This window comes from Labrus mixtus, chromosome 9 (assembly GCF_963584025.1).
Source record: "Labrus mixtus chromosome 9, fLabMix1.1, whole genome shotgun sequence".
Classification (NCBI taxonomy): Eukaryota; Metazoa; Chordata; class Actinopteri; order Labriformes; family Labridae; genus Labrus; species Labrus mixtus.
In genome coordinates, this window is record NC_083620.1 from 16,272,314 (window position 1) to 16,289,726 (window position 17,413).

Sequence of the window (17,413 nt, forward strand, 5' to 3'; positions counted from 1 at the left end):
CTTCAGTGGCCGCCTTGTTCAACAGTTGGTCTATGCTGTGTGTGTGTGTGTGTGTGTGTGTGTGTGTGTGTGTGTGTGTGTGTGTGTGTGTGTGCACCAGCTAAACTCTTCCCCAGTCTCTCAGAAAGCCCATGAGCAATCACACAGCATCTCACATTCACACACATGGACACCCGCGCGTCTCATGAACCTCAGACGCTCGGACGATCTCGTAGGCTGCCAAAGAATGCCTCCATGTTGCACTGACAGATGAATGGAGCCTGGGGGGGTTTCTGGGGCAGGAGGGCTGCGGGGATGACGAAATGCAGGATGTCGAGACAAAGGCTCAGAGGAAGTGCAGAGAAGGTAACACTGCAGGTTTTAGTTAAGAGGAGGAGGAGGAGGAGGGAGGGAGGAGAGAGGAGAGCGACCAAAGTGGAGAGAGATGAAGAAACACTTGGTCCTCGTCTTTTATGAAATAAAAGTTTTGATTGTACGTGTGGATGAAAGGTGGAACAAAATCAATCCTATCTAAGAAGGAATCAGGAAGGAGTGGGAACAGGTTGAGACAAAAAAAAAAAAAAAAGGAAGAGGGAATAGATGTTTGAATCGAGGAGGTTGTGATAAAACAAAGAAACGTCACATATGTCTTTCTCTCCTCTGGTATTTTAAAGAGGAAGGGAGTCACGGGGAAACAGCGCTGATAGAAATCAAATTAACGCTCCAGAAAAACTGTATGATTCTTCCCTCCCAGCCGTCCTCCCGCCGTAATGGCTTGATAATTGCACTTTAGTTCTCCGACATTCAGGCGGCTGGTTTATCCTCGCGACACACGACGCCCCGCACCCCGGCCACACATTTGCATACTGGATGTGTCAGTTGCATAAATTACCACTGCCACTTTAAGCATGGGCCGCCAAAATAGCAATCATTCTTCTAGAGCAAAGTGGCCTTGGTCTGTGTGTGTGTGTGTGTATGTGTGTGTGAGGCTTGTTATGACGATTAGTATTATTCTCTGAAGCAGTCCTCTCTAATGGTCTGGCTGTATACCTTTCACTTCTCATTAGAATCACTGCAGACTGTAATGACTCTTGTTCTATCTCAGTCTGTGTCCATACCCATGTCTGGTTTTGTGTGAGTGTGTTAGTGTGTGTTTGTGTGAGAGACAGATAGAGAGAGAGAGAGAGAGAGAGAGAGAGAGGCCTGAGAGAGTTTTATTACATTGGTTTGAAACAGCTCTGGTCAATAAGATCAGTTTTTCAGGTCTTGTGTTGGATTTGTTCATCTATGGTTGTGTGTAATTCTCTGTTTTTTTTTTTTTTTTCATATTTGTGCATGTGTGTTGGTGTGTGTGTGTGTGTGTGTGTGTGTGTGTGTGTGTGTGTGTGTGTGTGTGTGTGGATTGAAAAAAAGAGGCCGAGGGGTGACGGGTTGTTTGTTCTCCAGCTCATTGTAATTTGTTCGATACACACTAATTGCTCTAATTTGTCTGTCTTGTTTCTGTTTGTTTTATGTGTGGGTGTGTGTGTGTGTGTGTGTGTGTGTGTGTGTGTGTGTGTGTGTGTGTGTGTGTGTATGCGTGGGTGATGTGTGTGTGTGTGTGTGTATGCGTGGGTGATGTGTGTTTTTTATGTACACAGTCTCTGGATGGCTTTGTGTTCGTCGTCAGCCATGAGGGACGCTTCCTCTACATCTCAGAGACGGTTTCTATCTACCTGGGACTCTCACAGGTAAGACCACCTCGTTGCATACACACAAACACACACATCTCTCCTACACCAACACACAAACATGCGCGCACACACACACACACACACACACACACACACACACACACACACGAGAATAATCCTTTGTACACAAAAGCATCTGCACACATGTGCCTCTCTTCTGCTTACGCTTTCATATCCCCTCCCAGGAGTGTGTGTGTTTGTGTGTGTGTGTGAGTGTGAGTGTGAATATCTTTGACTGCACTCTTTGCGCTCATCTCTGGAGTGTGACTCTCTCGGGAGCCATGCCGCTCTCACTCTACCTCTCTCTCCCGCCCCCTCTCTCTCTCCAGGTGCTCACCTCTGTTGATTGCCTGTGGCCTCTTGTACTGTGAATGTTAAGTCCTGCCATTTTGCCCAGATGCATAAATAATAACAGTAATTACTGGCCCAGCAATCAAAGTGTCGCCCCAGCGCGCTGGGCCTGTCTAGGGGAACAAATCGATAGGCATCTTAAAAGCCACATTGATTGTAGGGAGGGGGAAAAACACCAAGGGGGATGGGAAGATAGATAGAGACAGCCGGGGAGAGAAAGAGAGGGGGAGGAAAGGAGGAGAGGTGTGATAAGAGAGAGATGTTTCCAAGTAAGAGGAATGGCTACAGCATTACTTAGGGTTACAATAACAGAAGTAATGGAGTGTTTCTTCATGTAGAAGTCCTGCTGTGATTGAGGGTCTGCCCTTGGTGACTTTAAAGGATACTGTAGATTTTTTTTCTGCCCTGCCTCACAGGCTGTGTGTACATTGAAAAAGTTTTTAATCAATGTTTTAATTTTGGAAAGAAATGTCTTCTCCTCCTTACTCGACTTAACTTAGAGATGGGGGACACAATCCACAGTCCTTGTTTTTCTTTTTAAATGCATTGATTTACCTGCCTGAGGGAAATTATGAATAAGAATGGCAGTTCTTCCCTGGCAGAGCTAAACTGCCTGGTGGCCATTTGTAGTTCTGTTTCCATTAAGTGACTATAAGTTTGTTCCCACTTAATTTATCTTACTGGTAAAGCCTTCTATTATTCCCTTTTATTATATTACCCTTTTTCATATCGATCAGTCAAAGATAGACATGGAATATGAAAATGGAGTCCAACCAGGGGTGCATACAGCAAGTACCCACAACTGGTCTAACTGCCCCACCCTCAGTTTTTGTGTTTGTTATTACCAAAATGGTGTGGCCAAAATAGAGAAGTGGATGGATTGTATTTGTTCAATGTTAGACAGGAATCACAATCCATACAAACAACATCATCTACCTTTACAGTATTGAACTTTTTTTTTGGTAGACCAGGTATGTCATTGCACCCGCAGTTTCCTGTGATTTTTTTCTTTATTTCTTTGTTATAGTTGACCACTTTGAATTGAGTCAACTGATGGCGACCCTGCGTACAACATGTGTGTATTGTATATGTGCAGTAGCAGTCAAACGATTGGACCCACCTGACTGAAATGCATGTTCTTATCTCAAAGACATTTTGGTCTAAAGGCTTATGCTGAAATGTTTGACATGTGTTTCTTATATAAATATAAATAGTGAAGTTTATGCGTACGTATGTATGTATTTCATTCCAAAACAAAACAGAAATGAAATGTTTTATTTGTATTATTTTAACATCTACTATTATTCTAAAATGTGGAAAATATTAAAAATAAAGAAAAACCCTTCTATTAGTGCTTTAGATACAGGTTACAGTGGCTATATTATAATACAATAGTATACTGTAGTGTTTAATAACAGGGTTATGTCGGGCTTTAAGTATTTTGATCACAGTGTTTGCATTCTGTGAATAAGAACAACAACAATAAAATTATTGATTAGAATTCTAATCATTTAATTTGTATTACCAGTTTAAGGGTAATACTCCCCTAGCGCCTCCAGGTATCATTTTTCTCCTCGCCAGCTCTCCAGGCCAGAAGCACGGGGGCATAAACCTGGGAATTCCACATAGTAAATGAGAGGGGGGAGTGCTTTCCATAAACAGCACATAAGAAAAAGCCACAATGATACACTTTAGAACGATGGGATGTTTTAAGACTGTTTCATTCCTCTCTAGTTATTACTCAATGTAAGAGTACAACTAGCTGTGCAAGTACAGCACATTTCTTTCTGCACACGGTGAAAAAGAGCAGGAATCTCTTGTGCGATGTCTGCATTAGAGATCACTTTGTTTAGTCGTCCTCCGACTTCATTGAGGTGAAAGAAGTCCGAACACTTTTTGTTCTTTATGGATGAACGCTTCAGTTTTATTTAGCCTTTGACCACATCGAACATCCCTGAAAGTTAAATGTCTTCATTCTTTTTTCTATAATTTGGGGATTTGCTTAACTTTCATCAAATAGTGTGTGGCCCTGTAACCACACCCGGCACACCCGGGAGTACACCTTGACATCATCCTAGCAAGGTAAGCGAACCACAAGAGCAAAAAACATGATTATCTGGAAAAGTGATAATCACTAACCAAATTCTAGAATTGAAAAGAATAGAATAGGACTGAATAGAAAGCCTTTATTGTCATTTGACAATTGTAGAGCAACATTTGAATTTTTTTTTTTTTTGTGAATTCTCACCAGTCCAGAAAAAACTAGCAGTTCACTCTGACTTCTGAAAGTTCTCCATTGGGTAACTTTGTAGTCACACAGCTCTGATACACACAGGCATGAACGCTTACTGCTGGTGTTCAAAAAGATCGAGATCAATAACTCTTAATGTAGATGAGGGCAAGCAAGTTTTTGGATAAGAACAAAAAACGGGGGGGGGGGGGGGGAGTGGTGGTGGTTCAGATTAGAACTGTTTGATTGAAACAGCTATTGAGTTTCTAGATTCTTCCCTTTGCAGGGACAAACACACAAACCATGCACACATGCAAACAGCTTTAAAAGTAATAAGGGCAGAAAAATTGAGAGTAGTCGGCCAAAACATAATGAACAACAGAACAAAAAGAAAAATGAACATGTAAACATCACGAACCAGACAGACAATTACAAGATAGAAAAAAAAAACAACAAGGGAGAGGAATGGGGGAGAGATAGAGAGACAGTGGTAGAGAGGAGCTAGAGAGTCTGAGTGTGTAAATAGAGTTTAAATGTGCAGTAGGAATGAAAATCGCCTTGGGATTGCCTAGGTAAACAAGACAGCCGAGGCTTTGGTGGAGATGCTAATAAAACAGAGCTGTTCTTATCAGCTGAGCAGATGGCCTAACCCATCACATCTCCTCAAACAGGACCTGAGCCATCAGCATTCTAATGAAATTATTTATGATCGAAGATTACGCACAAAACCTTGAACATACAACGCCACGTTTACCTTCCTGAAAAGATGAGAGCTAGGGGGGATGGAGGGGGTTTATGATGAGAAAGAGAGACAACCTGGACGGGCAGACAGAGTTCGGAGTTGAGGAGATGACTTAGAGGGATATATGGGGACGGAGTGTACGGTGTGTTTATGGACACGTGCAGGGAAAGATCAGAATCAGAAAAAGATTTACAGTAGTTGTTCTTTATTGATCCAGCAGGCAATCATGGTGTTACAGCTGACCGCTATAAAGGAGAGCGAGAGAAGAAGTAGAATATGTTGAGAACATAACATTTAATATTCAATTAAATTTATGATCCCTTGAATAGTTATTTCAAATTGTACATAGAATCGATTGCAAATTCCATGTAACATTGTTGCCGATATTTATGGGTAATTATTGCACAGTTAGGTATCAGATGTTAAGTTAAGCTCTTTCATGAATACCTTAATGATGATGGTCTCCATATTATTGATGATGATGATGATGATGATGATGATGATGATGGTAATGACGATGGTCTTTGTTTGATAACGACGACTTATAAGATGGTTTCTATACTGATTAGAGCTCTCAAGAACTGCTGTCAATGTTGTGCTTTGCCTCTGGTCACTTCCTGTCAGCACCTGTGTGTCCAATCGGACTCAAAGCTGATCATTTGCTCTTACTGACATTGTTCCCCTTTTTTCTAGATCCTTGCTTGTGTTGTACTTACTCTCTGATGAACGTCTCTTTGGATAAAAGCGTCTGCTAAGTGAATTGTAGTTAGAAGCATAAATCATGCATGTGTTAAAATCATAGTAATAAAGAGTTACAGTTAAGCATAATGAGAATTTATAACAGATATAACATATTGTACAAGATTGTCCAAAGAAAACACTTAAAAGAAAGGAGGAAAGGTTGGAGCCCGAGGACAAAAACACTTCGATATACTTTGTTGGCGAGTGGAGGTGGGCACAGGGGAGAGAGGAAGGACAGACAAACAAACGATGAGTGAAAAAGTGTAACTGGTGGTTTGTTTTAGAGGGCATGTCGCCCCTGCAGACTGCCCCTGCCCGGCCATCTCCTGCCCCCCCCCCCCTCCCCCTCCTGTCTGACCCCTCTGCCCCAGTGTACACCCTGGGCTGCTCCCCTGACGGGGGGGCTGCTTAGCCGGCTTAGCCCAGGTCAGGCACCTTGACCAAGGGCACAGCCCGCCGCCCACTCCCCTGGCGCCTCCAGGTTTCATTTTCCTCCTCGCCAGGTCTCCGGGCCGGAAGCACGGGGGGATAAACCTGGGAATGCCACATAGTAAATGAGAGGGGGGGGGGGAGTAGAGGAGGCAGGAGAGGATGAGGAGACAAAGGAGGAGATGAAGAATATGAGGAGGAGAGAGAGAAAGGATGGAGAAGTAAGAGCATGGGCCGGGAGGAGAGAGAAAAGGGATAAATGGGGTAAAGAGAAGGGAGGAAGGATGGTAGATTAAGGGAGGAGAGAATTGATCTGGGAATGGTTAGTATGCAGCCCCCCCCCTCCCCCCTCCCCCCCCTCCCTCCCCCCTCTCTCCTCCCATCAGTCAGTGAGGGTTGAGGGCTGAGAGTGTGTTGTGGACCACTGCCCGGATGCCTCATACATATTAAAGCCCCCTGCTATTATTTATATCATGTCTCTCCTTCCCCTTGCTTGCTGCCCCCCACCCCCAATCCTCACCCATCCCCACCAAACTGCCATACAAACACGCACGTGGGATCCACACACAAACGCGCACACCGGCTCACACAGATGCATTGGCAGACAACTCCTCACACAGACAATGACACACAATGACTTGTGGAGACACAAAAAACAGACAGTCTAGTCACATACGCAGAGAAACAGAGGCCGCCGTGTGCATGCTTACACACAAACGCACACACACACACACACACACACACACACACACACTCCGAGAGAGATTTGAATGATCTCGGTCTCTCCTCACGTCTCTCCTCGCGCAACATTCTATACCTGTTTTCATGTCTGAGCCTGACTCATCCCCTCAATTGCTCCGTCTCTTTCTCATCTGCTCATTTCTGTCTGATCTTTTTTCAATCCCTCCCCTCTGCCTCTGATGGAGTGATATTATTCGGATAGGTCTTAAGCCCGGTAAAGCCCGTAAGGACCCGTTTGTCTCTTCACCTTGTTTTCCAATACCACAGGGCCGGGGCTCTTTCAGATGGGCAGGTCCAGTGTTGTGAGCAGAGGTACATGAAGTCTTTCTTTAAAAAACGACAGGAATTCCCCACACAGGAGAAGAATCACTATTCATAAAGCATAGATCGATAGATAGATTGATGGATGAATAGATTGATAGAAAGAGAGAGATAGATTTATCTGTATAATCACAAAAAGCTGTAAAGCAACCCAAGTTTCACTGACTGCATCCATCTCTTTACTTCTCAAACTTCCAGCCTCTCAATGCAAAGATGCAAACTCTTAATTTTTAAAAGCATTAATGAGTGACTCAGTTTTCATGTCAGAATCAAAAGGAATGCAGCAGACTAATCCAACACCTAAACACAATGCTGATTTTTTGTGAGCTGTATTACTATTAATACAAGTAAGTTGTATAAAGATTCAACGAACCCTGATCTTATCCCTGGATTTACTTATTTTTAAAGCGAGACCTACAGCTCTGAGCTGGCTCCTTTTAAGTCATAACTTTAAACTTGAATTGATGACCTTGTTCTTTAAGCAGTAACACATGCAAAAACATCCTGATTTGACCTGAAGTGGCTTTATTTATATACTTGTATTTCTTGAACAGAATATGTTAAATGAAAATGTTACCCAACTCTTTATTTCTCCTCACCTACAGAGATTTACTGAGTTCGAGCTTATTGATCCTTTTCACTGTGTTGGTTTTCTCTCACCTCTCGGAGCATCATCTTTGTCCAATACAGGCCGCAGTTCAAAGTCCAAAAAGTTCTGAAACCCCATTTTACATTTTTGCAAAGTACCATTGACTGTATATAAAGTCGGACCACCTCCCCCCATTGTAAAAAAGTGAGGCCAAAACACTCCCTGGGACTGACATATTGTGCTTGTGAAGTCATTTGGAGTTAGAGTTGCACAGAAGACTCTAGCTTCATTATTCTGCCCCCTTCGCTAACCACATTTTTTTAACATCTAACACGACCGTGAACAGATGAGAATATTATTACATAACTGCTGGGAGTTTGAATAAGAACTTTTTATCAACATGTTGCATCTTATACAAGAGTTTAGGAGATTATCTGGCTTGGGCAACCTACATCTTTTTTGAGTGAATTTAGATATGCAGGCAGGGTAGCTTGGTGAGTAAAATTGGCCGTCGCGGTGAAAGAGACTAAAACGATTGTTTGGTTAATGTAAGTGCTAAGCAGGCCACTGTAATATTCTTTGCATATACACTGTGTTTGGTTCATTTTAAGCTGGGAACTATTTTTTTCAAGCATCACTTTTATTTATTTATACATCCCAAAAAATGACTGCTAGTAGGTGGTTTGATTAACTAGTATAACAATGGTTAATTACAGGTAGCATAGTAAATACAAGAAAAGGACATTTCCAACTAGATGAATCACTGTTTGTCTGGGACTCACAGCCTCTGTCCCTCCTATTATCTTTCCTCACTGGTTGGGGTTCCCTCAAATTTTACTCCTCTGTCTTCACTCATCACCCTCTGCTCTCATTCCTTAACTTCCACCTCCCCGTTTTCCCACTCCTTCCTCTCCCCGGCTGTGATGTCCTTGAGGGCCTGCTGAAGCTCCCATAAAGCCTGCAGTAAATGGCTCTAATCCGGTAATAAATGGCTGTGTCCTACAGACAAGGGTGTGAGGCTGCTGCAGCCATGGCTTTATCAGATAGAATGGTATTGGCACACACACACACACGCACACACACACACACACACGCACACACACACACACACACACACATACACGTTCACAGATGTAATAGAAGCTGCGTACATGTGTGCAAGCCCTCACACACTCATTTATACGGCTTCAGATGGAATCACATCTGCTCCGATTGTGCTGCTCTTCTGGATGCCGTGCATGAGCAGCGCGACGATTACCTTTAAATGATTAGAAATGTGACTATGATGCATTATGATGATAGGATCATATAGAGCTGTATGAACTGTTGCATTGCTCTTTATGCCAGCTGGGAGTGACTGTTACTGAATGAAGGAGCTGGGAGGGATGGGGGAAGAGGAAGAATAGTAATGTGACCTTTGGAGATACTTTGAGTTCACCTGTTTTTAATCAGCAAATACAATTGATTTTTATCTCCCCTGGTTTTATTTGTGTAATACTGTAGTCACTCGGTCCTCTGAGACTGGACTTTAATGTATGTGTGTGTGTGTGTGTGTGTGTGTGTGTGTGTGTGTGGGAATGTCTTACAACCTCCTCACTCCTTGTTGAGTTGTAACCCAGAGCAGTGCTTTCATTTTCCTGTCATAACGTATATTGATTTTTTTTCAGCATGTATGCGCGTGTGTGTTGTGAGTGTGTGTGTGTGTGTGTGTGTGTGTGTGTGTGTGTGTGTGTGTGTGTGTACGTACTTGTGCTCCAAGCTTCTGTTTTTGATCAGCGGATGTGTTTCTCTTCAGGTGGAGCTGACCGGCAGCAGTGTGTTTGACTACATCCACCCAGCGGACCATGTGGAGATGGCCGAGCGGCTGGGGATCAAGCCTCACCTGAGGGCGGAGGCCGGCTGTCACATAGCCCCCGAGAGTGCTTCCAGCTCTGCATCCACCCCCTCCTTGGCTGGTACACCTGAACCTGGTACTGATTATTGTGTGATTTTATACAGAAAAATCTGATACATGAAAAAAGGAGATTGTTGAACTCGTGTTGCATCCTGGAAACAACAAAAAACACGGTATAAAATCATAAAAAACTGTTAAACTGTGGGGTTTCTTTTTCCTCCTTTCATCCTCAACAGCTCCATCTAGTCCTCATTCTACTGCTGACGAGTCTCCCGACCGCGGCTACTTCATCCGCATGAAGTCCACGCTCACAAAAAGAGGCCTGCACGTCAAGTCCTCCGGATACAAGGTACAAATGTCAGGAGAAAGAACTTCTCCTTGTTTGAAAAAAAAAAAACAGGCCTTTGTATTATTCTCCAATGTACCTGCTTGTTGTGGGAACAGTGAAATAACAAGCAGACCTCTGTCTTTTTGTTTAGCGCAGCCAGGGTTTCACAGCTCTGTCAAGGTGGTCGTTTCAGTGTGTTTTATGGTTCTGACCTTATTTCACACTGGACCGCTGCACATAACAGTTTACTGCGCTGGCTGCTGTAATACCTGCTGCTGCATTCTTTAGCTCAGAGTCTGACGTTGTGTTGTGTTTCAGTTAAATATTTATTGATTAATGTTATTTTTTGTTGATTCTGTTATTTTCTACTTCCTGGATGTATTTCTTTTCTGCAAACCTCCTATTTTTTTTTTTTTGTGAAAAAAAACCCCCCAAAAACAAATACACCCTCTCTGTTTTCTTTATCAGGTCATCCATGTGACAGGACGAATCCGCTGCCGCCCTGCACTCGTGCCAGGCTCCGCGCGCTCAGTGCGTCGACCGATGGGTTTGGTCGCACTGGCACACACACTCCCGCCCTCCACGCTTAATGAAGTGCGCATGGAGAGCCAGATGTTTGTCTTCAGAGTGAACATGGACCTACAGGTCACATATTGCGAGAACAGGTAAGTGCTGTACAGACATTGAATAAATACAAACAAGTGCCTCTGCTAATTCTCCAAAACGGTTGTGTTTTCAGAATGTTCCCACATGTTTTTTTCATGAGCTGTTGGCAGCAGTTTCCCTGCCAGGTGGCGGGCTTTCAGAAGACACATCTGCCTCTGCAAAGGACAGAAATGTACTCATTTTGTTGTTGTGTATCTGTACAGGATCTCAGAGTATATGGATCTGACCCCAGCAGAGGTGGTGGGACATAACTGTTACCACTTCATCCACGTAGAGGACCTGGAAAACCTCCGGCAGAGTCATGAGGACTGTGAGTTATATCCAAATTCACTTGGGGAGTGTGAAATTCAACCCCACTCCTCTTTATTATACACAGTGTCTGAACGTGAGGTGTTGATGAATCTGGGAGACGTGTTGAAATCTCTTCATGACCTGTTGTGATCGGCGCCCTCTGCTGCCTTAATCATGAACTGCCAAAACTAATAACCGGCTTCTTTTCTGTCCCTCTCCGCCTGTCTCCTCCCAGTGCTGCGTAAAGGCCAGGTGGTGACGGGTTACTACCGCTGGCTCCAGAGGAGAGGAGGCTATCTGTGGATCCAGTCCTCTGCCACCGTCTCCATCAACCACAAAGCCCCCCACGAACGCAACGTCATCTGGGTCAACTACATCCTGAGGTCAGTAAAACCAGAGCAGCGCTGCACCTTTTTTTTTTTATTATTTTTTTAAACTGCTGATATGAAGCGGGTTTATACACTCAGGCACCATGCTGTCTACAGAGATCCTTTGAAGGGATTGATGATGAAATACAGACGGATTATTGGAAGAGTTTCTCTCCTTCCACCATGTGAGAAAAGAAATGAGGATACTTTCAAAATAGACATCAAAGCACTACGCATTATCAGTTAATGTTAATGGGTTAAAAGTTGTAAAGTTTCTTCTTTTTTTTATTTTTGAAACGGTGCTAAATTTTGAAACAAGTTTTAGAGATTCTTCAAGGTTTTCCCGAAGAACACATTAAGAGATGAGGCTTTTAACGGCGGCCAAAAATCAGATTCTCTTCGAATTCGGCGGTTCAAAACAACCGTAAAGAAACAGTGCATGGAAGAGTGAAATGTATTTGATTTTTTTTAGATGAATTGCTTTCCCCTTTTAACAATTTTCTATTTATTTAACAAATTTGCTCTGAAATTTGCTACAAAATGCATCAAATTCCAGTCAAAGGGACTGGCTCTTGTAGAGTGGAGTCCTTTTTTTTTTGTCTGTCAGTGAACAGACCTACGCGCTTACTTCTTCACTATTTCATTCCATATTTCTTAATGTGGCGGTGTTATTTTACAAGATCGCTTGCAAAATGATGCAGAAAATTCCAGCTTCCTTTTTCAGTTTTTATAGGTATTAATAAAATGTAGTCTAACTTTCTGTCTGAGGCATTTTTTTTTATTCACCTAACAGACACAACAACTGCAGCAACCTTGAAAATATGCTTCTTCTTTTTTTTTTTTTTTAAGTCCCTCCTGAATCACTCAGACACTGATGCAAATGTACTTTTCATACAAACACGCACACATGCAGTACAGTACATAACAAGAATGTGTGCGCTGCGCAGCGGTGGAGCATTTAGACAAAAACAAGAGGAGGAGGCTGAGTTTCAATGCTAATTGGACTGAAGCTATATAATTACAACAAATGGATGTCAGAATTTTTGGGCTGAATGGTGTTTTAGTTAATTAGTGCTGTAATTACAAGAGCTCATTAACTTCTCCGGCAGCCTCCTCCTCGTCTGAGCTTAACTGTGTATAGGTGGGCTGCTGAGTGGAGTGCAGAGTGTGTGTTTGGGTGTGCGTGTTATGCAGGGAGGGTTCTGCCCACCTGTCTGTCTACATGCATGTCGGTGTGTGAGTGATAAGGACTGTTGTTTTGGGTGTAGAGTGTGTGTTAGATGGAGGTTATAAGGGTGTGAGGCAGTTTGGCTATTCGAGGTTGTTATTAGGCTGATTATATGTTGTTTCCATTCTGAGTATTCAGAAATCAGTGAGGCACAAGTGTTTTTTTTTAATCTAAGTGGTTTGAAGTGCTACATGGTTTTTTTTAACACCTTTTTTTTCTCCTTTTTTTTTCATTTCCACATCTCTCCATCCAGTCGAACAGAGTTGCCTGACACACCCTTGGATCTACTGCAGCTACCGGAGAACGTCAGAGCAGAGCGACTCAGAGTGAGCTCGTCCCCCGCCTCCAGCTCTCCGCAGGCCCGAGGTAAGACGCTAAACACACATTTTGATGCCCACTGACACACACAAACACCTGCCTGTACATTTCTTACTATAAAAATCTCCATCTCTCCCAGGCTCACAGCCGGTGAAGAGCTCAGCGGGGAAGAGCGACCCCGACACTAAAGGTCGAGAGAAATTCACAGCCACCTCCATCCAATCAGAGGATAGGAGGAAGCGCCTGCTGAGGTCCAACCCTGAAGGCGCTCCTCCTGAAACCCGCCGCAGGATGGAGGAGCTCCGTCACGCAGAGGAGAGCGTGTCAGCATCCTCTGACCTGGCCAGCGAGAGCGAGGGAGAGGAGGAGGAGGAGACAGAGTGGGAGCAAGGGGGACACAGTGACAGATTGAAACAGGAAGACAGAGGCGGAGGAGGTAAACAGAGCAGGGGGGGAGGAGGGGGAAACCACCCAACTCCAGGAGTGGAGAGGGGGAGCCGGGCACACAACGGCCGGGCTGTGATCCAGCAGCTGAAGAGCGTAGTGACCCCGTCTCCCCTGCCCGGCAGCCCTGGCATCAAGACTGAACATGAAGCCCTGACCACTGGAGGGCGCTGGGGGTCACATACACAAACCTCCACCTCACACACACACACCATACAGCCCTCACACGCACACACACCCTCCAGCAGCCTCAATGGGGACAGCCCCACCACCCCGATCCCTGACTCTTCCTCTAGCAGTGAGGCTCCTCCAAAAGGCCTCTTCACTCCCCCCTCTCCAGCTTTGTCCCCCGCCATGTCTGTGTCCTCCCCGCTCCCCCGCGACGACAGGGTTATATCGGGGGCGATCAGTCGGAGTAGTGGTGGAGGTAACGGCCCTGACTTTGAGCTGCTGCAGAGACTGGCTGCAGGAGGAGCAGCGGGTCGGGTCCTCTTCCACCCCCTCGCACTTGGCCCTCAGGGCCCCCAGAGCCTCTACGCTCCCAGCACCATCCGCTACGCTCCGCCTGAGCTGCCCCCCTCTCACCACCACGGCGCAGGACACAGCGACAGCCTGCAGCTACGCTCGGACCACCACAAGGGACCTCCACCTGCCTTTTTCCCCCACCTGCAGCGGTTGGCCGGCCTGCCACCCTTCAGCGGTTTCTCCCCGTCTGACAACCCGTTCTCCTCCGGCCTGCCCTTCTGTATGAATGGACTGAGGGGGGCCGCGGGCTCCGAGGACGACTGAGACTCAAAGAGGAAAAGATTAAAAAAAATGAAGGACAGAGCAGAGAGGAGTGACAGACCAGAAAGAGAGACAGTGAAAAGGGCAGCACAGACAGAAGTGGCAGGACATTAAGCCTCTAAGGACGTTACTAATTGGACAATGAGTCGAATAACTGCAATCTAAAATATGTGACAAGTCTCTGCCACGGGGAATCACCGTGTCAGTGACTCTTCGAGAAAACGCAACATGGGAACTTTTGACGTGTGGTCCCTTCAGACTCTCCATCTTTACAACAATAATGAACTCTGCTGTGTCTTTCTTAGATAACTGTGTTGATTTCTGTGTCTCTTCCACTCAGAGAAGCCATATTGTACATAGAGACGAAACCATAAAGACCCTCAGCTCACATCATCCTCACTGTCACTCAGATGAACACAATTACCCTTAAGCCAGGAGAGAGGGAGATGGACACTTGACTGTAGGAATGAAAGGGACTTTGGGATATACATTTTTGGATATTGCAGTATTGTAAAAAAAAAAAATCATCTCTTCCACAGAAATGCAGTTGATGATAGGGTTTTCTTTAAAAATAGATGGAGACAGCCCTCATGTTTTTTTATTATTGAGATTTAAAATAATGATAATAAGAAGTATTCATCAGTCAGCCATACTTAAAGCACACTGTTGGGACAAAATATGAATAAAGTAGTCTCAGACATTCCATTATGTATAAGGGAAGAAAATGCAATGCAGACAGGACAGTATTATTATAGTGAGATCATTTGTTTCCATGAATTTTAATTACAGTATATTCTGTATGATGCTGCGGCTGTGTTTGTGTATGAAAGCCATATTCTTGTTTTTTTCAATTTGTAATGTTTCTATTGCTTTTATTACCAGATTATTCAGATGGAAGAATGGTGTGAAAAATTAGTATAGTCAAACAGAATAACTTGTTATTGGATGTATAATGTCATCCAAATACCTTTTTGGTATTATCCTCTATAAAGGATACTTCTAGAAATGTTTTAAGGAGGGGGGTGTTGGGCAGAGCGTTAATCATCATTGAAGCCTGTGTGTTTTTTTTCTGAGCACTTACTGAAATTAGTTCTGATGTGAACTCGAAGCACTATATCACTTAGCACGGATTGTGTGAGCCTGTTAAAACAGAAAACAATGCAAGAGTGGTCACTGATATGATAGGCTGACCACAGAGAAGAAGAAAGAGGGTCAATGAAGCGACCATGTACAGTCATTAAAAGATGACCAATAGAGGTCTTTAAAATAAAAACTGTTTCAATTCAGTCAACCCCTGAGATCAAGTTTGAAATTGAGATCATGAAAATATGAAACACATTTCTGTGTCAAAATGAAATAATTGCAATTCATGAATTATGAATGTAGGAAACAAACACAAAATATTTTATGTTAAAACTGTGAAATTACTTTTTTCTTTCATCACTTTTTGAAGTGAGACGCAACCGATCAATCTAAAATGTGATATCTTCTTTTTTTACAATATGTCAATTTAATAATAATTCTAAACGATAATTGTCCAGAAACAAACATCGGATAATTCTCTAGCACTTTGGAATAAAGTCATTCAAACTTTCATTTGATGAAAATGAAATAAATTTAAATATATTCTGCTGAAGAGTCTTCAAAACGAGCCCACACACTGTATGTAAGAGGTTTTTGGATTTGCTTCTATGATGACCTGAAAGATGTGATGTTTTTTTTTTTTTCAGACAGAAAAAATGTAAAAAAAAAAAAACAACAAACATAAACATATATATAAATGTGCAGATTCGATGTGCACTACGCTCCGAGAGTGTACCTGCCACATACAAATATGTGTGAGCGCACAGATATTCTCGGGTGTTTAATGGTAAAACGTGTATGTGTGTGTGTGTGTGATCGAGTGCGGGTGTGTGTGCTTACAAGAATGTATGTTGGTCCTTCTTTTTTTCTTTTTCTTTTTTTAAATCAAATATCTAACCCCTTGCCCATCACTGTGAAGCTAACGTTATTCTCCATCTTTGTGAATACTTCAACTCATCAAATAAAATGAGCAAATGTAAAAAGGAACAGTGATACAGATTACAATAACAATAAAATATTCCAGTAGAGGAGCACAACTCGAGACTTTGTGTTTCTTTGTTTTTTGTCTGTGCTGCACCTACAGTCAACAATTCAGATATATGAAATGTCATGAGTCCATTTATATCTTGCATGGTTAATTTAGCATTCACATGTGATTCATAAACATATTTGGGACTGATAATTTTGGATTTAAAAAAAATGTCTGCACTTCATTTACTTACATTACAAACATGAACATTAGAGATGGGATGCATCGTTAAACATAAATGTGTGTAACAGCAAGAAGTTGTGCGTTGTCAACACAGCAGGCGGCTTATTCTGCATGTCACTAGAGAAGACAATAAAACACTAATATATTGATCTCAGATTAAAGCAAAAGTAGACGCAGGTGAGAGAGCGATCCTGGCAGGAAGCAGGGCATTAATTGAGTGTGATTGATAAAGCAAAGACTTTATCATGAATCTCTCTGAAATCAAGATAAAAGCACAGAGAGAACAAGGACTGTCTCACTTTTGAGAAACTATATACCGGTATGCATCAGAAATGTATGTGCGTGTGTGTGCGTGCGTGTGTGTGTGTGTGTGTGTGTGTGTATGGGTGTGTACACTGGTGGTTTGCTTGCTCGTCCGTGTCTGTGTATGTGTGCATCTCCATGAATTTGCGAGTGCGTGTGTGTTGTCTGAAGCAGCCCCAGGGAGGGGCTCTGACATTGAAGACGGGTTAAATCCTGTTTTACATTCAAGTGGCAGGCCCTAGTTCATTAGAGTGAGGATCATTCCTCCTCAAGACCAAAGGAAGCGCATACTAAACAAGAGCAGTTGTTGGGGAGAAAACGCCATTGTACGTGCAAAACCGTATGTACTGTATCAGTGAGTGCGCGGGTGTTTGTGTGTGCACAGAAACCTCTGCTTTCTCCCTTTGTATCTCCGTTTCTGTGGAGTGCTTGTACAGTTGGGATACTTGTGCACTGATTGTGTCACTGATTGTGTGTGTGTGTGTGTGCCAAATATGTGCGCGCACAAGTCATGGCATCTCTGCTGACTGTCTTCCACTCTGCCTGTCATCGAGTCACCCATACGCCCTCTCTGTCACTGACTTTGATGGCTTATCTAACCCCCTGAATTGGAGTCGTGCTCCCAGGGGAAATAC

General features: G+C 43.4%; 1 protein-coding gene across 1 annotated transcript in view; it reads left to right on the plus strand.

Moving 5' to 3' along the window:
- Positions 1-16,304, plus strand: part of npas1 (neuronal PAS domain protein 1) — a 39,460-nt gene extending 23,156 nt beyond the window's left edge. The window contains exons 5-12 of the mRNA XM_061046541.1: positions 1,620-1,709; positions 9,652-9,826; positions 9,987-10,099; positions 10,547-10,743; positions 10,948-11,054; positions 11,271-11,418; positions 12,885-12,997; positions 13,089-16,304. Coding sequence (XP_060902524.1) covers positions 1,620-1,709; positions 9,652-9,826; positions 9,987-10,099; positions 10,547-10,743; positions 10,948-11,054; positions 11,271-11,418; positions 12,885-12,997; positions 13,089-14,182 — 2,037 coding nt within the window. The 3' untranslated portion in view covers positions 14,183-16,304. The remainder of the gene's footprint in view (positions 1-1,619; positions 1,710-9,651; positions 9,827-9,986; positions 10,100-10,546; positions 10,744-10,947; positions 11,055-11,270; positions 11,419-12,884; positions 12,998-13,088) is intronic.
- The last annotated feature ends 1,109 nt before the right edge of the window (positions 16,305-17,413 follow it).